Raw genomic sequence first — 21,277 nt, forward strand, 5'->3', positions numbered from 1 at the left:
TTTTCAAAAACAGAAAAACATGGGAAGACTTGGACTTAGAAAGGAAGATGTTATCCACCTCTGGAGATACAGAAGACAAGTGGAAATAAGCCTAGTATGATCTTACATATATGTGTTTAAACGTATATGTGTGTGTTTATAGATATTTATGTATATGTATATATACCCACACATAATTGCAGCCTTCTTTGGGTGGTGGGGGGAGGGAACAATAATGTAAAAAGTACACACAGCAAAGAGCAAAGAAAACTGACCAGGAAGCAAAGAAAAGTTGAGGAGCTTTGTAAACAACGTGTAGTATTTGTTACATAGGTTTTCTTAAGATGGAAATTTATTGTTTTACACTGAATCCTCTCTTATGGTCTGCTGCATACATGGCAATTCTTTTTCTTTCCTCATTTTGTATTTGTTTAAAATTTACAAAAAAAATTAAAATAAAAAGAACTGTGATGGTCCAGCTCACTATTTAAGACACCTCCCACCCTGTTCTCAAGCGCGTCCAACGCAGCAAGATTCTCAGCGAGAAATTTTTGCCTTTCTAATTAAAGTCGGTTATGCTCTAGCTTGGTCCTATTCCCCCTCACGGCTAAATCTCATAAATCCAGGATTATTTCATAAGAAAAGAACCATAACTTAGGACAAACGATTTCCCAGCCAGACCCAGTGAGCTCCGTCTTCTTTCCCAAATCTGGAATAGTCCGGCCCACTGGGGCTCTGGGGGGAGGGGTTGTCTCCTCACTGGGTAAGCCTATTGTCTCTGGCCTGTCACCCTCCTTTTGGTGGCTGCTGTCTGGCACTAGTTTACTGTTTTTTAAGAAATGGTGACAAAGCCAATGTCATTCTTCCTTTTACTCATTATTCACTTTGCGAGTCCACGGCTCATGCACGGCCAGAAGCAAGGATCAGGAACAGCCAACGTGGCCCTCTCTTCATCACTGCCTTCCTCGTTCTCTCATTGACCAAGGATCTGACTGCGCACTCACCCCTGGCTCTGCAATGCCCCTGCAAGGGCCACCCTACCTTCTTTGTGTCTGTTAGCATCCCCCTAACAGCGGTGTCTGCCTTGTGTGTGACTTTGACAAGGGTGAGGATTTCAAGCAGTCTGAACCAGAGTTCCAGATAGGGTTCCACGTACAGTTTTAGCCGGCTTCCCTTGCATCAGATTTTCAAGGGAAGTCGACATGTTACCATCAGACTTGGGGTTCTCCATTGACCTTCCCCACATGCCCAGAGGAAATGCTTGGCTTTAGCTGAGAGAAGGGAGGGGGAATGAGCTTGGGACAGGCTGTCCAGGCGCAGGCTCGGCGCCCCAGAGGAGCCTGTAGCCCAGTGGCCAGCCACATAGCATGGACAGAAGAGGCCACTTCAAAGAAATGGCATCAGGATGCCCTAGCACAGGAGGGAGGAGCCAGAAGGAAGAATGGGGCCAGGTCAGAGAAGATAGAGGATAGTGGTGGTCCTTCCAGATGAAGGGGCTCGGGTGAGGGGAAGAGGGCAGGCTCTAGGCAGGAAGGGCCCACAAAGGCCATCGACTTTAGCCTCCTCCTTTTACAGATGAGGGAGCTGCCAGTAGATGGAGAGTCAACTGAGTAACGAGGCTAAGAGAGCACTAGAGATAGGCTCTTGTGCCAGGTGAATCCCCCTCGCTCTCCTCCTACTCTCCTCCACAATCTTGCGCCCCAAGGCCCTGCTCTCCTACCTGGTGCCTGCCAGAGGCAACTATGATAGGGAGGGGCCTGCCAGCTTCCACCGAGTCACTCTCCAGACTGTTCCTCCTCTTCACCTCCTGCTTCCCAGCACCCTTTAGGGGCTGCCTTCCCCACTAGAATGTAAGCTCCTTGAGCGCCCACACCACTGGGTACATGTACCACCAGAGCACAGCGGCGCTTAATAAGGGCTTCACCCATTCATTCAAACTCTGAAACTGTTTGATCCAATTAAACTGGCAAACACTTCCACGGCTACAGCGCACAAGAAAGGCGCCTTCCTCGCGGTCTGCCGGGCACCAGCGAGTGAAAGGAAATCAACTCCAAGAGAAAGCGAGCCCCAAAAAGGGGCGGGGCACTCAGGAAAGGTTTTGTTGCCTGGGAGCTGAGTGAGAGGGGGCAGTGCAGAGGTCAGCTGGTCAACTGGTCTGACTGCCAGTGCGTGTGAAAGGAAGTATCAGGAAACAAGTCTGAAAAGGGGATGGGAAGCTAGGTGTCTCAGTGGAGTCGGAAGACTCATCTTCCTGAGTTCAAATCTGACTCAGACACTTACTAGCTGTGTGGCCCTGGGCAAGTCACATCACCCTGTTTGCTTCGGTTTCCTGATCTGTAAAATGAGCTGGAGAAGGAAATGGCAAATCACTCCAGAATCTGTGTTAAGAAAACCCCAAATGGGGCCACAGAGAGCCGGATGTGACGGAACAACTGAGTGTGGGGAGCTTTCAAGGCCATGCCAAGAGTTGGTATTATACCCTCGAGGGCACAAGGAGTGAACGTTCCCAAGTAGGAGAGAGAATCCAGTCTGTGTTCTAGGAATATAAAACACTGTGCCTATAACAGCTGGCAAAGTGAGCAGAACCATTCTGACAACGAGAAAACAGTGAAAATACAATTTTACAGCAACAATTAATAATTACTCTAATAATGATGGTTATATGCCATCTCCTCTGATCCTCACAACCACCCTGGGAGGCGGGGGTTGTTATCATTCCTGAAAGAGCACAGTGACTGGTCCAAGGTCATGCATTGCCCAACGTGCCACCTCCCTGTAGTGAAGGGTTTGGCCAACCTTAAAGGGACAGATAAACACTAGCCTTTAGTGTTTTCCCTGGTGCCACCTCCCCCCTGAATCCTTCTCCGGGAGTCCTTCGAGGATGCTTGAGGATGCTGGACTTTCACCCCCAGGAACTTCTCCTGACATCTCTGAGCAGGGCCGCCCCACTGAATGCCCGCTCACTGGTGCCAGGCCCTGTTTTGTGGCTGCCCTTACATCTCCAGCACCTGGCTCGGGAAGGTGCTTCAAAAATGAGTGGTGGCTGGCTCCCTAATCCTCATTAAATACCAGAGGGATGCATCCTATTATCAGGGAACCGAGAGAAGCGGGGACAGCAAATGGAAGCACAGAGGGACCAAGACCTCTGTTTACAGATGGGAAGAAGAGAGGAGACTTATTTGGGGGGATCAGCAGCCCCAACAATCTCCCAGTGATCAATGATAAATAATGCCACGTAATCACGACCCAGGACTTGAAGCATAAGCCCTTTCAGCAGCGAGGAGCCACGGGGAAGGACCCCAGCTTACCTGCTAACGGCATTTCCAAAGATGGATCGGATATTGTCCACCACGGTGGCATTCGGCAGGGTCCGAACATCAGGCGTCGTCTCACCTTGCTTTTAATAAAAAGAAGATAAACATTTATCAGGATGTGAACTGATGACGAGGAAGCCCTGGTCACCAAGGACAGCGGCATTTTCAGATTCAATGTGGTCAGTAATGAACCTCAGGAAACAGGAGCCTATCTGCAGTCATTTTAAAAGGAGAAAAATCAAGAATGTTCTTTCTTACGCTGGCGAGGGGGGAGAAGAAGGGAGAACAGCACAGAGGGCAGGAAATGGACAAGACAGATACAGAGGACAGGAGGAGAGATGGGTAGCTACGATTAATCGCTAAAGCCTTGCAGGTGACTGGATTTCTGCTGGAAATGACAGCAGGAAAGAACTCTGTTGACACCAGGATCTGGCAGGAGTCTGAGCCTGCACGGGCACTGTCTCCACAAGGTGAACTGTCCAACAGGAGGCTCTTCAGGAGGATGCGCCACCAGGGACACCGCAGGGGCCATGAGATCATTCCCACCATGTACAAACAGCAAGGGAAATTTTGTAGGAACCCACCAAGAAGAAGCCGCATCTGTGTTTCTTGCAGTGGCAAGCAACCACCCTCTAGGCACAAAGTAAAAGAAAGGGCCAGAGGAACTGTTCTCCAAAAGGCAGCAACAACTAATTTTTTTTATAGAAAGAAAGAGGGAGGGCTCCAAGAGAAAGCAAAGAAGGAGGAGATCTCAGGGGAAATACTAAGCTGTGTCAGGAGGTTAAGGGCCAGAAGGGGACACCAGGAAGGAAGAGCAGGAGGCTCTTCCCAGTGGGGAGGGAAACATGTGGCCTCAGGGAAAAACACCTTCTTGTGCCTCAATGAATGATAAGGCAGGTGCTATCAGGGTGAGAAGCCATCCAGGCCGAGGTGAGTGGTTGTGTTTGGTGACTCCCGGCTGAGGCAGGCTGATGATGTCTTTGCAAGGGATACAACACGAGTGTGATGGAGTGCCTCCCAACGCAGGCTGCAGCGAACAACTCTCACTACATACTCCTGATGATTCATGAGGACAAATGCTATCATCAAAAAGAATCTAGAAAGCATTATGAAGTCATGGCTAAGACACTGAAGACCTCCTAAGGGCCAAGGTGGTGTTTACAAGACCATCAACAACTGAAGATTAAAGGCTAGTTTAGGAAGCAAATAGCTAGTTAAGAAGATGGGGTCTGAGAATGTCATTTGGATACATGGACCATGAGTTAGGCCACAGGAATGATGGGGTCTTCTTGGCTAGAGATAAAGTGCCATCAACAAGAATTGATAAAAGATTTGTTTTGAGTCTTATAAATATCAGATGCTTATAAATGCTTGGTATGTGAACTGAATGAAAGAAAGTTTTACATTGAAAAGGGAAGGGGGGAAGAGAAAGAAAATTCCACAATATCTGCCAAGTCAGACATCGCAGAGAATAGAATACACATGAGAGGGAGAAAAAAAGCAGGAGAGAAAACAGGAATTCACTGGAGAAAACGTCCAAGAAGAGGATAGGAAACAAAGTGAACAAGAAATCCTAACACAAGGAAGCCATGTGCCCACAGGCATGACAGAGCACAACTGGTAGATAGTTCAGGAAGGGCATATCTTATTCCAAAAAAGCCAGAATAAATAAAAGGGACTGCAGAGAAGTGGGGGGGGGGAAGGGGGGCGGAGCGCAATGAAGATACACCCACGTGATGAATCCAACAACTAGAATGAGGGATTATAGGAGGAAAAGAGACACACTGTTGGTGGACTCTGCCACAGCCCACCTGGACAGAGAAGAAAGAACAGATGAACTAAGAACAGATCACAAACCTAGCACCTGGGCAGGAAAGAGCAGCGATGGGCTGCTCTGACTCTCCAGACATTTGCTGGCACTGCCCCTCTGTAGACTGGACAGATTACTGACTTGCCATAAAGATGATTTCCTTTTCCAAAAGGTAAGGGAAGCAAGGGAATTAGAGAAGTGTTATCTGGACCTGACTCAAGCAGAAATTACTGGATTGTAGGAGGAGAGGAAAACTAAGCACAGGCTGACAATAGGCACTTCTTACACTTTGGGGATTGTATTTTAAAGGGCTCAGAAAAAGGACAGAAAGCACCCATGTTCTAAATTTCTACAAAGGAAGTTGGACCAAAACGGATGAAAGGTCTTGAGATAATATGCTAATGATGTAAGTGACGTGGATTTAGAATAAAATGTGAGCTGTCTTGAGAGAAAGATCTTTTTTAAAGCACTATCTACATAACCTGGAAATAAGAGTGAAGATGGTTACCAAAAAGTGGCATAATCTTTGGAGGGCTTTTTGGTCCTTCATATACAAGGGATTTCTAGTTCTGTTGGGTAAGAGGTAATTTAAAGGAGGAAGAGTACTGCTGGCTGAGGCTTATAGGAGAGTGGTCAGTTGATGGAGAGATTTCGATTATTTCTTGTACTCAGGAGATGCCAATGATCTTTGTACTGGAGAAGGATATAAGAGAAACTAATAATATGTTGAAATCTAAGACGAGAGAGATGATAGAAGAAATCCTCCTTACGAAGTCATCCGGCCCAGGTGACCCCCATCCCAGGCATCAAAGGAACTGCAGGACATCAGTGCTAGGTCCCTGTGAAAAATCTTACAAAACAGGAGATAGGAAACAGGGAAACACGGCCTCCATTTTCTAAAGAGAGAAGCAGAAGAAGCTTCCAAGCTACACAGGCTGGTGAGCCTGCTCCAAAAAATTCTACAACACAGCTTTTCTCTTAATGTTAAGTACAAGTTACTTGTTTCTTTTAGCTTCTTGTCTGAAAAGGAATAACAAGAGCTTTTGATTTTAAGATACTACTTTTCCCCAGCCTACTACAATATACCCCCACATTTTCTATCCCTTGTATTTGTTTATCAATTAGGGCAGTGAGTAAAGAACACAGATTATTTTAAGGCTCTAGAAGGTATTTTTTTAAAGGCAGAGGTGTCAAACCTGCTGCCTGTAAAACTCCCAGGGAACCAGATGAAAATGTCATTGGGAAATGCTCAATAAACAAAAATACAGTAAAATTAAACAATATTAATTTGTGGTTCTCTAAGTCATCGTGTGGCTAGCAGGGATCCACTTCTATTTGAGTTTGAGGCCACAGTGTAAAGGTTCATAAGCATTTAGAGAGAGAACATTAATCACTAAAAGCAGTGTGATTTCTTCAAAAACAGGCCATGCCAGATCAAATCCATGTCCTTTCAGATGGGGTTGCTAGGCTGCCAGACCAAGAAATTGCCACGTATGTAATATATTCAGATTTAGCAAAAGGCTTTTTTATAATCCTGCATTAAGCGGGACACAGTGTCCACCACAAGGCAGGTGAAGCCCCCACCAAACTGTTCTGATCAGACCATGAGTCCAATTTCAATTAATAATGATCTTAGAAAGACATGCAAAGACTTGCATGAAATAAAAAGAGTGAAATGGGCAGAACCAAGAGAACAGTGGCTATAGTACCAGCAACGCTGTTTTAAGAACAACTTTGAGAGAATAAGTCATTGTGACTCTTATTAACACTTCATTTTGGCCGTCGCCTCTTAGGAAGGACAAGAAGCTAGGACAAGTCCAGAGGAGGGAAACCAGGACGAAGCCACACGAGGATTCCCAATGGACAAAAGGAAAAATCCAAGCCATCCACAGACATGCAAAAATGCCCCAAATCACTAATGATTAGAGAAATGTAAACGAAAGCAACAGATGTTCTATCTCATACCCATCAGAGACTGGCCAAGGGGACAAACAAGAAAAATTGTTGGGGGAGCTGGGAATGGATCCAGCTCATCTAGAACGCCACTGGGAGCCATGTAAACATCCCTAGGCCTGGCCCTGACCCTTTAAGCCAGTCCCGGCAGTGGCAGGCTCCTACCTCAGAGAGAACAAGGGAAGGACCCCAATGTCCAGCCTGGTTTGTAGTGGGGAGGAACTGGAAACTAAGGGGGCGGAGTCAGGGTGGGGTGGCTGGACAAACACCACCTTATTCATGCATTGGAGCGTTGCTGTGCTGTAGGAAGCGATCGGGGATGGTCTCAGACAAACCAGGGAAGACACATGTGACCTGTGGCAGGGTGAGCTGGGCAGAGCAGGAGCACACTAAAGCCCAAGAGCAGAGGTCCCTCCCCAGCTTGGACAGGGTGGCAGTGGCTCCAGGAGACCCAGAAGAGCCTCTGCCGGCCAACACGGCCCCGTCCTTTGCTGACTGGGCATGTCCGCTACAAGGCTTCGGCTGTCTTTTAACTATAGGGGAAGGAGAGTTGGGGGGAGTAATGGGCCTAACAAGAAGAAAGCAAGGAAAGAAAAAAAAACACTTAACTAATTTAACACAAAAGGACAAGAAAGCTGTGCCTGACTGAGACTCGCAGCTCCAGGTTCCATCTTTTTTTAATTTCACTTTATCAGTGGAAATGCTCGTTTTCTTTGGTGTGTTAAGCTCGCAGCAAAGGCTGGCAGGCACTGGGGAAGACTCGGCTCAGCGGAGGCAGCAGAGCTGGTCTCCAGTATGGAAGAAGGCCTAGACTCTGGGTGGTGCCCCAAGGCGAAGCCGCAGAGAGCCATGTGTGAACTCCTGTAAGGGAAGACTCCAGGGCCACTCGGTGCCAGCCGGGCCCCCTCATTGGAAGCCTCTGCAGAGGCTGGAGAACCACCCCTCAGGGTCTTCATTCTCTCCTGGGCCATGGAGGCCAGTGAACAGCAAGCAGTTCAAGGAGAAGGAAACAGAAAAGCCTGCTGCTGTTAACCCTTCCCCTTTGGGAGAAGTCATAATGGAAAGTTGAACTGAGGGAGGGCCATGCTCTCCTGGTGCAGCCCTTGTTGGGGGGTGGAGGGGCAGGCCCAAGCTGCATCATTGATTTGCAGTTTCTAGTTCAGGAGAGAAAGGGAGTTGTTTTTCCTTGGAACTAAACTTACATCTCAAGAAGTAGAAACGCAACAGGAACATCGTCATCTTTATGGAACCACTTAAATCCCACTTTATTTTTCAGAAGCTATCACCTCCCCAAACTGGCTACTCACTTTTTTAACTGAGAAGCTGATGCCTGAATTGTGTATGGAATACCTGGAAAGAGAAACAACAAGTATGACCAAGGGCACCAGACTATGTCCTTAGAGTCATTTCTAAAGGAAGCTCATCTTAATTGAATAAAGGCCTGGAGCTGAGTAGCCTAAATACAGGGGCACACTCAGATGGTCTAGCAGATGTTAATAAACATGGCCCAGTATGTGAGGTGCTTTTTTTATATTCCTCACCCAGCCACTGCCCCAAATTAGTCATGGGGGACAGAGCTGAGGGTGTGACAGACCAAGCCCAGCTGTCTTTTACTATCTATGTGACCCTAAGTTCCTTCACCTGGGTGTGTCAGTTTCTCTGTGAAAAATGACACCCAAGATCTTGCCCAAAAGACCCCATGACACATGTGCCCTGGATGAACCCACACACTCACTGGCTCTGCTCTAATAGTGGGAAGACTGGAGAAAGGTCGGGGCAGGAATGAGGGCCAATCACCCCTAGGGACAATTCAGAGTGCCCACCCGTCACTGCCTGCCTTTCGCCACAGCCACCACCACCAAGCTCCCAGGTGAGCTGGGCCCTTACCTGCCAACAACCTCTAAGATTTTCCCATATTCTTCACTGGGGTTTCTTAAAGCTTTTCTCCTTGTGGCTATATTGTAAAAAAGGTCTTCAACCTGAAACAAAGACAGGCAGACGTGTTAAGTCAAAGACAATGGGACTTCAGGCAGATCTGAATCCAAATATACGAAACGTGGACTTCAGGGGTGCTGGCACTAGGTGTATGAAAGGGGATGCAGGAGTAGGAGGAGGAAAAGAAGCGGATTCCAAGACATTCGAGGCCAGAGTGGATCTGAAAGCAAATACATTCTTCACAATTAACTATGCGCACCTCAACACATTCTCACCACCCTGAGATGTCAGAGAGCAGTAAATCTGTCTTGGCCCTAGGAGCTAGCCCCCCAAAGTGAAAAGTAAACACAGGAAGTTTATACTTTATTTGCTTATTTTATAAGTATTTATCTTTCCCCTCCCATCACCCTCCCCAACCTCCCCAAAAGAATGAAAAAAAAACCCCACAAACTTTCCTAAGAAACACATGGGACCCAGCAAAACAAGTGCCTGCATTGGCCATGTCCAAGGTGCACGTCTCAGCCTGGATTTTAAGCCTGTCACCTTGCTGGCAGGAGGTGGGTAACATGATTTCAATGTCAGCCCTTGGAACTTTGGGTGTGATTACATTCATCACACTTCTGAAGTCTTTCAAAGCTGTTTTTCTCTAGAAAGTGAAGCTTGAGGGCTTTCAGTTGTGAACTGCCTGTTCACATCCTTTGACCACTTAGCAACAGCTGTTGAGTCTGATAAATTTGAGTTAATTCCTTACATTTGCCCTCAAGTCCACTCTGGCCTTAAATGTCTCCCAATTCCCCTTATTTTCAGCAATACCTTGATTCATAAGAGCCTCAAGGAGGACAAACTCCTTGCATTCCTTCATCCGCATTTATACATCCAATACTAACCCCACCCCAAAATCCACATTTAGTGTGTTTCAATAGGAGATCCAAGTACGTCTGCATGTAAGGCCTTTATCTGAGAAACTCACTACCAAAGTTGTTTTTTCTCCAGTTACCTGGTTTCCTTCTAACTGCATTGGGTTTGTTTGTGCAAAAGCTTTTTAATTTTATACAATCAGAACTATCCATCTTGTTTCTATGATTATAAATGAATTTGTTAAACATGCCACACTAAAAGGTACATTTTCAAGGCTCAAACTCATCTTGATCACAGTTTATCAAACACAGCTGATGACAGAAGGGGAAGCAGTAGGCTTCAGGACTAACCCTAAGGCAGCCTCACAAAAAGCTGCAAAGTTCTCTCCAGTGGAGAAGATGTCCTCTCATCCCAAACCTATTTGAGGAAGGCTGGGAGACCTCTGGAGGAAAAACCAGAAGGACCTGTTTATCTAGCTAGCTAAATGTAGAGGTTTTCTTAGTTAGCTCTGGTGTAGACCAGGGGTTCTAATTGTCATGGACCCCTTGGCAGTCCAGTAAGCCTAAGGACCCCTTCTCTGAATCACACTTTTGAACGCTTAAGTAAATCACATAAGGTTACAAAAGAAATCAATTACACTGAAATACAGCTATCAAAATATTTTTTAAAACCAAGTTCATGGACCTCAAGGACCACTGGGAATGAGCCAGAAGGCGCCTTCGCTAGGGGATATCTGTTCTACCCCCTTCCCCATTCTGTGGCTAAGGAAGGTATGGAGGGGGAGGATGGTGCCCAAGGTCACACACACGGCAAGCGGTGGGGCTGAGACTGGAAGCCACATCCTCTGGCTCTGGACCTCATGCACCACACTGTCTTGGTAATTTTTTTTTTATTTTTAACATTCTTTTTAAAATTTTTAAAAATGTTGAATTCCAAACTCTCTCCCTCCCTCCCCTGAGAAGGTGAGGAATTTGATACAGATTATACATGTGCAATCCTGCAAAATCTATGACCGCATTAGCCGTATAGAAAACACAGACCAAAAAGATTAAGAAAAATAAAGTAAAAAACAAGTCTGCTTCATTGTGCATTCAGACTCCATCAGCTCTTCGTCTGGAGGCGGACAGCATTTCATCCTGAGGCCTCTGCAACTGTCTGATCATTGTAGTGCTGAGAACAGCTTAGTCATCCCCAGCCCATCGCCACTGCGACACTGCTGTTGCTGAGGAGGGTTCTACAGGTTTGTTCACTTCCCTCAGCAGCAGCTCATGGGAGCCCAGGTTTTTCTGAAAGCATCCTGCTCATCATGTCTTACAGTACAATAAGATTCCATTAACAATCATATACCACAGCTTGTTCGGCCATTCCCCAGTGGAGGGGCCGCGCTCCATTTCCAGTCCTCGGCCACCATAGAACGAGCTGCTATGGATGTTTTTGTTCCTATGGGTCCTTTCCCATCTGTACGATCTCTGGGGATACAGACCTAGGAGCGCCACTGCAGGGCCAGAGGGGATGCACAGTTTGGTTGCCTTCGGGCCTGGTCCCCAATCGCTCTCCAGAAGGAGCAGTTCATAGCTCCTCCCAAATTCTGATCTACAATTTTCCTACATCCCCTCCAACAGCTGTCACTTTCCTTTCCTGCCATACTGGCCAATCTGATGGGTGTGAGGTGGTACCCCAGAGTTGTTTTAATTTGCATTCCTCTCATCAATAGTGATTTAGAGCATTTTTTCACATGACTATAGACAGCTTTGGTGTCTTCATCTGAAAGCTACCTGTTCATATCCTTTGCCCATTGATTAATTGGCGAGTGACTTGTACTCTATGAAGCTGACTCAGTTCTACTGCACTTGGAGCCCAAAGGGAGATTACTTAGTCCAAATGTCAATAGTATGAAGGAGGAAACTGAGGCCCAGAGAGGTCAGGTGACCATCTCAAAGTCACACAGATGGCAGGGCTGGATTCTGCCCCCAGACCTGTGGCTCTGTCCATGACAGACAGGCAGGGGTATGAGGCTGGAATTGGATCTCCACTACCCAGGTACTGCAGAAATAAGGGCCCACAATGAAGCACTCCGGATGCCCCTTGCCCTCCCTGCTCCCACTCCAGACATCCTAGGACCCCAAGCCCCCATTCTCCACAGTGGCCGCTCCTTTAACCTTGGGCCACCAGCGGCCTCCAGACCAGCAGACCCCCTGCCCAGGACATAGCCACCACCCACTCCCAGGGTCCAGCCTCACCGTGATCTGCGTCCCCTGGTTTCCTGCACACGGCTTAGGAGGTGCTTTGAGTTTTCCATCCGAGTAGCTCGCTCTGAGCAGAAAAGAGAACAGTCATCTCAAGTGCCTGGCAGGGTGAGGATCGTGCTGCCCGCAGTAGGCATGTGTCCCTTGGTGTCCTCCCCTCCCCACAAAAAGCACTTTCCATCCCCCAATTCTGATCTCCACCAGCCTTTCTCTGCCATCAGGTTTCCCCAAGGGTTCCTTGTGCCCAAGGGCCAGGGGCTGAGGTGCAGCCAGGGAGATCTGTCCCCAGTCTGGCTCGATGAAGGAACATCCCCTTTGCCTCCCCAGAGCTGAGTACACAGTAGATGCTTAATAAATGCTCGGCCCAATGCCGACTGCAGGTGTCCAAGCAAACTCCTCCAGCTCTACATTTTCTAAGATGCTCCATCTCCAACAAAACCAAAATCAAACTACTAAAACTTCATCTTAAAGACTTTAGAGAGGATTCTGGGAAAATGGCACCAGGCTCTCAAGATTTTCCCCCAGGAAAGAGATAAAATAGCACCTCAGGGCGAGTCCTGAGCAGTAAAAATAAGTAACGGTAGGGACAGAACTGGTGTGCTCCCGGAAAACCCCAGGACCAGACTTAGCCCCTGTGAAGAATAAACACCTCCAGGCTGGTATGCTTAAACAACAAGCAGCAAGCCCCCAGGGCGGGTGGGCTGGGAACTCGTACCCTGGAATAGTGAGGGGCATAGGGCTTCTGAGCACAGGAAGGGCGAGGGAGCCTCTGCCAACAAGGGACCCCAGACCCAAATGTGCTGCGCAGGGCGGCAGGGGTGACGAGGAACCAATACACGCCAGGTGAGGGCAGAAGCGGCGGGGCAGGATGCCGCTGGCTGTGGGTGCTTACAGGGGGCTGGGGGTCTTGGTTTTGGTTCCAGGCCAGAGGCACCATCCCCCACACTGCAGAACTAGAGGTGATTGCAAAAACTAAGCTATTATGAACAAAAAAAAGCACAGGCAAAGGAGAAAGAATCCAACCCGAGAGGGTTACTATGGAAACAGAGAAGATTGGGATTCATCTTCAGAGGAGGACATTGAAGCAAAGAAACCCTCTTCTACCCTAAAGAATAACATCACGTTGTCACCTGCCCAAAAAGAATTCACAGAAGAACTCAAAAAAGACTTTAAAAATCAAATGAGAGAGACTGAGGAAAAACTAAATAAAAAAAAAGAACAATCCAAGAAAAACGAGAAAATTATGACAAGAAAGTCAACCAATGAGAAAAGGAGACCCAGAATCTTAAGGAAGAAAATGACTCCTTAAAAATCAGAACTGGGCAAGGGGAAGCCAGCAAAGTTATAAGAGATCAAGAAATAATAAAATAAAATAAAATATAAAGAATGAAAAAATAGAAGAGAATTGAAATGCCTGCCAAGAAAAACGACTGGGGCAGCTATATGGCACAGTAAATAGAGCACTGGCCCTCCAGTCAGGAGGACCTGAGCTCAAATACGGCCTGAGATGCTTGACACTTACTAGCTGGGTTTCCTTGGGCAAGTCACTTGAACCCAATTGCCTTCCCTTCTCCCCTCAAAAAAAAAAAAAGAAAAACAACTGATCTGAAGAACAGATGAGGAGAGAACATAAGAAAAATCAGACTATCTGAAAGCTATGATCAAAAAAAGAATCTTGATACAATAATACAAGAAATAATTAAAGAAAATTGTCCTGAAGTTTTAGAACGAGAGGGGAAAGTAGAAATAGGAAAAAAATCCATCAATCACTACCTGAAAGAGACCCTATGAGGAAAACCCACAGGAATATCATAGTCAAATTCTGAATCCCCCAGCTCAAGGATAAACTATTATGTGCAACAAGAAAAAAAAAACAATTTAAATATGGTGGTGCCACAATTTGAACTGCACAAGACCTAGCAGCAATGACATTAAAAGACTACAGGTCTTGGAACACTATGTATCAAAGAGCAGAAGAACTGGGGTTCTGGCAGAAAATATCATACCCAGCAAAGCTAAGCATAATCCTGAATGAAAAAAAAATGAACATTTAACCAACTGTCAGACATTTAGGACTTTGTTAAAATTAAAAAAAAAAAAAACCAAAGCCTGAACTTAATAGAAGGTTTGACATACAAAAGCCAAGGGAAATATAAGGTACATACCAAAGACTAATTACAAGGGACTCAGTAAGACAGACTGTTTACTTTTTATGTACGTAAAATGTAAAACATACGTCTAAGATTGTTTTTAGCAACTGAGTAGTCTGTAAGAAAGACTGGGGTAGACCTGAGTATGACAGGACTTTTAAAAAGTAAAACTGTTTAGGAACAGTTAAAAAGAGTAATTACCTTACGCAAATGAAGTGAGAGGACCGACAATACATTAGATGGGGGAGGAGGGCTATTAGTTCTAGAAAGCTACTTTCATGAGGAATGGGTTCGAGAAGGAACTATATATATATATATACACACACACACATACATATATCTTGAAGAATATAAAAGTCTTCTAAATTCAGAAAGAAATAAAATGCCAAAGGGATGAGGAGGGGGGAGATGTCATGGTAATTAGAGTGGGACTTTTGTGCCGTCTTCTCTTTTGTAATGCTAAGGTCATGAGTGCCTTTACTGAGTCTTGCCTCTGTCTGAAGGGGGCAGGTAAAGCGGGACCCTTTTGTCTTTTCTTTTGGAGTGCTTCTCAGCACTAAGGAATCTTTGATTGCCCTGCTTATGTCAAGGGAAGGCCTGGTTCACATGAGTTTGAGTCGCATGGTTGTGACAGCCTTTCACCCTGAAGAAGTGTATATATACACCCAGAGGTAAGCGTTTCACTGTTGGGGGCATACTCATCGGAAGAATGTTGGTAATTTGGCCAGAGGAGACTCTGGGTAGCCGCTGGAGCTACATCCACCCCCACTTTGAAAAACCCAGATGATGTTGCTTCTCTCTCTGGTAACTACGTATGTATTGCCATGGATGGAATGGTTTGTGTTATTCGCTCTGTTTATATAATGTATGCTTGTAATTTCTGTGTACTCTCTGAAGTTCGGAGTGCTGGCTGAACTAAGTGAATGACATAGGTATGTTTAATGAAAGTGAGATCATTAACCCCTTAAAGCTGCTTTCCTTAGAAAAGCAGATCAAAGAACTGTGCTAGTCACCCTTCTGTGTGCTCGTTACTGGTCTCATGCTCCCACAGCAGCTGCTAACAACATTGTTGTTACAGGAGAGGACAAGGGAGAGATCTTTAGAGGGGAGGGTGAGGGAATAGGTTAAAATGGGGTATAGAAAGATGTTTAGATTAATGGGAATGGAAGAACAAGGGAGGGATCCTTGGAGAGGGGGTAGGTTAAGAAATAGGAGGGCAAGGTGGTAGGTAAAAGTATAGCAGAGGAGTCGGGGGGATGGGAAATAAGATATACGCACAAACATAAAAACAAACACCAAGAGCAAAGTTTGTTAGGGAAAGTATATATGTATGTATGTGTATGTACATATATGTGTGTTACATATCTATATATAAATATATCCAGGCTTAATTGTAGTGGGGGGGGGGAGCAGAAGGAAAGAAGCAAAAAGAACGAAGTAAAAAGTGCACAACAGAGACATAAGAAAACTCCCAAGGAAGCAAAGACGGACAGCTCTCAACACAACTCACAGTATTTATTACACAGGCTTTCTTGAAATGGATATATATTTTGAATCCTCTCTCACATTCTGCTGTGCACATGACATGCCTTTTTCTTTTCTTATTTTGTATTTAAGTTTCAATATTTAAGTCAATAATATGTTTCTTTTTCTTTTCTTACTGTGTATTTAGGTTTTAGTAAGAAAAAAGAAAGAAAGGACTTCAGATACCTGCCTGCTGGAAAACAATTACAACCCAAAGTCTGAGTCAATTCAACAAACATTTCTTAAGCAGTTACTATGTGCAAATGAGAGGTAATCTGTAAAGTCCTTGGCACAACGCCTGGCACACTGTCAGTGTTCAATAAATACTTGTTCCCTCCCCCTGCAAGTAGCTGGGCTAGATGCTAAGGATACAGAGCCAAATGACAACTGTCCCTGCCCTCAAGTCACTTACACTCTTACAGATTACAGAATACAAAACGAGTGAATAAAAACAAAGGACAGAATTGGCTTTGTCGAGCTGCTTACTCCAAGACATAAAGATAATGCACAGACATGATATGAAAACAATCTATTTTTTGTATTCCTAAATGAAGGTATTCCTGCTTGAATTCCACATCACAGCCTTGGTGCCCAGTTGGGGTCAAAGCTAATAAGGGTGAGGTCAGTTAATGAGCACTCATTTAGCACCTACTACATGCCAGCTAGCTTGCGAGCACCTAAAGGAGTTGGGCGAGAGAAGGCCAATGAGTCAAGGAAAATACTCACCAACACCTGAAACCAGTTTGGGGCCCATGGCCTTGGTACTGCCAGGGCCGGTGAGGGTGATCCCAAGAGAGGACATAGCGAGCAGGCTGAGGCAAAGGCAGGGCTCTCAATATACCCTACAAGCCCTTCTAAATAGCTAAAGATCAGATTTGGGAAGAAAGGGATGCAAATACCACCCTCTGCCTGGGAGTATGTCAGAAGCCTGGAAAAAGAGATGGAATCTGACATACCTGTATGCACACTTGGCATCCACCGTCTTCGTTGTCACAGTCACGTGAGCCACATGGCTTATGCTAGCCAAGGCCTGCAGGAGAAAAAGGAAAATGTCTGAAAGTAAGCTCCCCTATCCTGCCACTGGCCATCTGGGTGTCCTTGGGCAAGTTATCACACCTCTCTGGGCCTCTGGTTCTCACCACTCCTACTCTGTAGGCAGCTGAGAGAGGCCTGCATAGGGGTCACTGAAATCCTTCTGAGCCTCAGCCTCCGTAACTCTTAGGGTGGTGCTGAGGTCACTTCTGTGGAGTACCTTGAAAACCAGAAAGCCAAAGGTGCCAGTGCTGCTCAGTGTCTGCAGTCAGGACTGTCCCGGCTCCAAAATCACCACAACCAAATGCTAAGCACCTCTGGAATTAGGAAAGGTTGCAAAGCACTTCAGCAAGATTTTCTGGTGATGAAAAGGACCAAGAGGGTCCTTTAAGCCATGCTAGCCCAGCCACACTGAACATCTTCATATGCCAAGGACTAAGGAGAGAAGAGAAAGACGGCCTGGGTTCTTAGGTGATTATCCAGGGTGAGGAAGATGTGCCTAGGTGACTGTGAGGGTTTGACTCAGAGCCATCCCACATGAGAGATTGAGAAATGGGTCTGCCTCCCCTCCCCCTATCTGTAACAAAATGGGATGTTTTAAAAAAACAAGAACCTACATTTGAAATATTAAAATTCAAAGTGAACCTCCCATTTTAAACAGGCCCTGTTCATTTGGGTGCAGAAATGCCCAAGGAGGCCCAGCCCCAAAACTGCCAATCAAGAAGGAAGGCCTCTTTCTGGCTTCCAGGCCAGGATTAGCACCCAGGTCCTTTGGGGTTAACTTTCCCCCGTGGAGAGAGGATGAAGTAACATACAGAGATGCAGTCTGAGGCAGGTCCTCTCTGATACGGAGGCCCCACCCAGCTTGGCAGGTGTGACCCAAGGCCTTCAAGGTAAGGGGGAATGACTAGGTGTCCTGCAGGGATTCGTTTTTGGGGATGACTGGAGCTAAGGAAGCCCAGAGGCTCCATCTAACTCTGCAATTCTGTGGTTCAGAACCAGTGTGATTCAGATGGGATAATACTGAGGCCGCAAAGGTGAAGGGGTCTTTGCTAGATTCCCGTGATCATGTTACACAATTAGGCTGATTTTAATTAGATTGCGTAATTTAAGAGATTCTGAGATTTAGAAAAGCTTTAATAAAAGCTTTACCCCAAATGTCAATGCAGCCAGTGAAACCTGTTTAGTAAATATTTACATTTCATTATGTGAACCTCGGAATCCTCCTGAGGACTGCCCATTCATCCTCCCTCACTTTTCCTCATCTACATGGGCAATCAGCCCATTCTCCAGTCTTCTGGTTCTGCTTTTTCTCACAAAGGTCTCTCCAGATGTGTTTGTCTCCATTCTGTTTCAGAAGCTGAGATTTTAAAAAGCGAGGCATAATTGCTCTGATAACACACACTCAAATGAAGACTGACACAGACTCTTGTGTTTTCCTCCAAGTAGTCTCATTGTGTCTTTGCACTCTCTTTACAAAGTCCATTGTGCTTGGGACCTGGGCCCAGGAAGCTGCTTGGAGCAAGTGAGCCTCCCCAAGCAGAGAGCGAGGCACCTGGGGCCAAGGTCCCTCAATATAACTACAAGGCTAATATCCCAAAGAGATTTTAAAAAAACAAAAGGGAATGAAGCAACAGGTACAAAAATACTGGAGCTATTCTCTTTGTTACAGCAAACAAAGAGGTGCCCATCTATCAGGGCATGGCTGAACAAATTACAAAAATTAAGGAGCATTACTACACACACAGAGATGACCAAAGGGAAGGTTTCAGAGACACTGAAAAGGGCAGACCAGGAAAATGAGGTATACAATGACCATGACAACACCAAAGACTGAAAAACCCTGCTCAATGCGACAGCCAGTCATGAGGTCAGAAGGCCAATGATTAAAGGTGCTTCCCAGTGTGTGGCAAGGAGGGGATGGACTCCAGGTACAGACACAGACAATATGCCTCAGAGGAGGGAGGGCAGGTTGTTAGAAGGAATGGCTAGAGTGTGACAGAAAAGATCATCAAGGCAACACAGAAATGCACAGAAAGAAATTCAGTAGGGGACACATCCAATCAGGGCAGGGTTAGTACCGTAATGTTAAATCAAAGATATATTTAAAAGGACAAGCTGCACAAAAAGGTGATTTGTGGTTTCATATACAATATTTGTGTTCTTTGCATATGGAAATCTCGATGTTTGTTAAGTTCATAATAAAGAAGAACTTGTTTTCAAACCCACGAATGGAGTGAAGGTGTTTAGCCTGTTCCAGAGCGGGCAACCATAAAGCTCAAGGCCATAAACAGACTCCGACCACAAGCATGTCTAAAGCCAAGTCATGGTTACATCCAGCTATGGATGTAAAGAAAGATGGAGGAGCAGCCAACAGAAGAACGAGGAGGGAGCTCTGCACATTCCATTCAACGCCTTCATCCTGAAGAGGAGGAAACTGAAGCTTAACCAAAGGGCTCCTCCACAGGGGCTGGGACCAGGGAGCAGCTGCCCAGATTGAAGCTTGACCTCCTCCCCAGGTAGCACCGAGAGAATAGGAACAGACCCGCTTACTCTCCCATTCCACTGGATTCCCTGGGCACTTTGGGCACACAGATGAAAACGGTGACAGTCCATGAATCAACACAAATCCTCCATACTCAATGACTCAAGATTTCAAAGGTGTCCTATAGACACTCGCCTAATACAAGACAACACTGTTCTTTTTCTTTCAAGGGTCTTTGAAAAATATTAAAGAGACAATGATCTCTGCATGGAATAATCATGGCAGCAGCAGAATTCTCAGTTCTCCTACTTCCCAGCTTACCTCTCCCCGAAAGCCATAGGTAGAAATGCAAGCCAGATCTTCAAATGACTGCAGCTTGCTCGTAGTGAACCGCTCACACACGATGTCCAGATCTTCTTTCTAAATGATTAAAAAAGAAAGGTGGGGAGGGGTGAGAGAGACAGAGGATGGTGGTGAACGAACCATGTTAATCATCATTTCTAAAGATGTTGGGTCGCACTTTTAAAATATTTCATTGCAAAGTGAATTCTTGCTTTGAACAGTTTTAAAATGGACCCATGTTCAGATGTAAGTGTTTTACTGACAAAAGCCCAGTTTCCTGAACAGAAAGATTTGAATCTTTTCTTCAATCTCTTTGCTTTGGCTCTAGTCAAACTCTGTTTTCCCAGGGAATTTTACTTACCCGAATTCCAGTACCATTGTCTTGAATCTGAATTAGTTTGAGGCCTCCCTCTTTAACGGTCACCTGGATACTTGTGGCTTTGGCATCCAGGCTGGCAAAGGACAGAAAGACAGTTGAGTTAGGTGATAAAAAAAATCTATAATAAACCTATCTGTGCTGACACATCTAGTTATAGTCTATAAAACATGAACAGTTGGTTTTCTTTCTTCTCCAAGTTTAGTAATCAGACTTTCATGCCATTAAAACATATGCACTTTCTCTAACTGATGTTAAAAGCAACATACACATGCTTCAAGAAAAGGCCCAAATTAAGTCCTGAACTAGGTATTAAGCATCTCCTTACACTTTTTCTTCACTGTCTTTCCTCATGATTTTCTGCCTATTTCTCATAAGAAACTCTGCTCATTCCCCAACCTCCATGTCAGAAACCAAAGTGCTCTAATAAAGATATCTATGTGTATGTATGTGTATATACACATACACATACATGTGTGTATTGACATATTATTTTCTTTTTATTATTAAATATTTTTAGTTTTCAACGCTGATTTCCACAACATTTTGAGTTACAAATTTTCTCCCCATTTCTACCTTCCCCCACCCCAAGATGGCATATATTCTGATTTCCCCTTTCCCCAGTCTGCCCTCCCTTCTATCACCTCATTCCCCCTCCCCATCCCCTTTCCCCTTACTTTCTTGTAGGGGAAGATAGATTTCTATACCCCATTGCCTGTATATCTTATTTCCCATAGACATATTATTTTCAATAAGCATTCTTCTTAAAAAATCTGGCCAGGCAGTATTAACAGGCGAAGAGAGCAGCGAGCAGATAGAGACAGTGGAAAGAAAGACAACCTGTTTCTTGAGGGTTTTTTTCTTGTCTATGTTTTCTTTCACAACATGACTATTTGTGAATGTGTTTTGTATGACTACACATGTATAATCTATGTGGAATTGCTTGTCTTCTCAATGAGGGGGGTGGGGAAGGAAGAAGGGAGAGAATCTAGAACTCAAAATTTAAAAACCAAATGTTAAAAATGGTAACTGGGGAAAATAAAATATTAAATAAAAGCTTAAAAAACAAAGATAAGCTGAAGAAATCCCTCACCAAGGGGCCAGATGCTGTAGCAATGGACCTGGAAGTCCCTACTTTGCAGATGCACCCTTGGTTTTTCCAGTGGTGAAGAATTTGCTGATGCCCTTCACCCTTTGGGGGCCTCACAGGACCACAGTTACAAGCTGGGCTATATACAAAGCACAGTGGGAAGCCAGGAGGAGACGCTGTTGG

General features: G+C 45.4%; 1 protein-coding gene across 1 annotated transcript in view; it reads right to left on the bottom strand.

The window, feature by feature from the left end:
- The window catches only part of MLH1 (mutL homolog 1), a 53,940-nt gene that overhangs the window by 30,710 nt on the left and 1,953 nt on the right, over nt 1–21,277 (bottom strand). The window contains exons 2-8 of the mRNA XM_036738564.1: nt 19,990–20,080; nt 19,608–19,706; nt 16,726–16,799; nt 12,090–12,162; nt 8,944–9,035; nt 8,364–8,406; nt 3,288–3,376 (exon numbers count right to left, since the gene is read on the bottom strand). Coding sequence (XP_036594459.1) covers nt 3,288–3,376; nt 8,364–8,406; nt 8,944–9,035; nt 12,090–12,162; nt 16,726–16,799; nt 19,608–19,706; nt 19,990–20,080 — 561 coding nt within the window. The remainder of the gene's footprint in view (nt 1–3,287; nt 3,377–8,363; nt 8,407–8,943; nt 9,036–12,089; nt 12,163–16,725; nt 16,800–19,607; nt 19,707–19,989; nt 20,081–21,277) is intronic.

The sequence above is a fragment of the Trichosurus vulpecula genome, chromosome 9 (genome assembly GCF_011100635.1).
Source record: "Trichosurus vulpecula isolate mTriVul1 chromosome 9, mTriVul1.pri, whole genome shotgun sequence".
Classification (NCBI taxonomy): Eukaryota; Metazoa; Chordata; class Mammalia; order Diprotodontia; family Phalangeridae; genus Trichosurus; species Trichosurus vulpecula.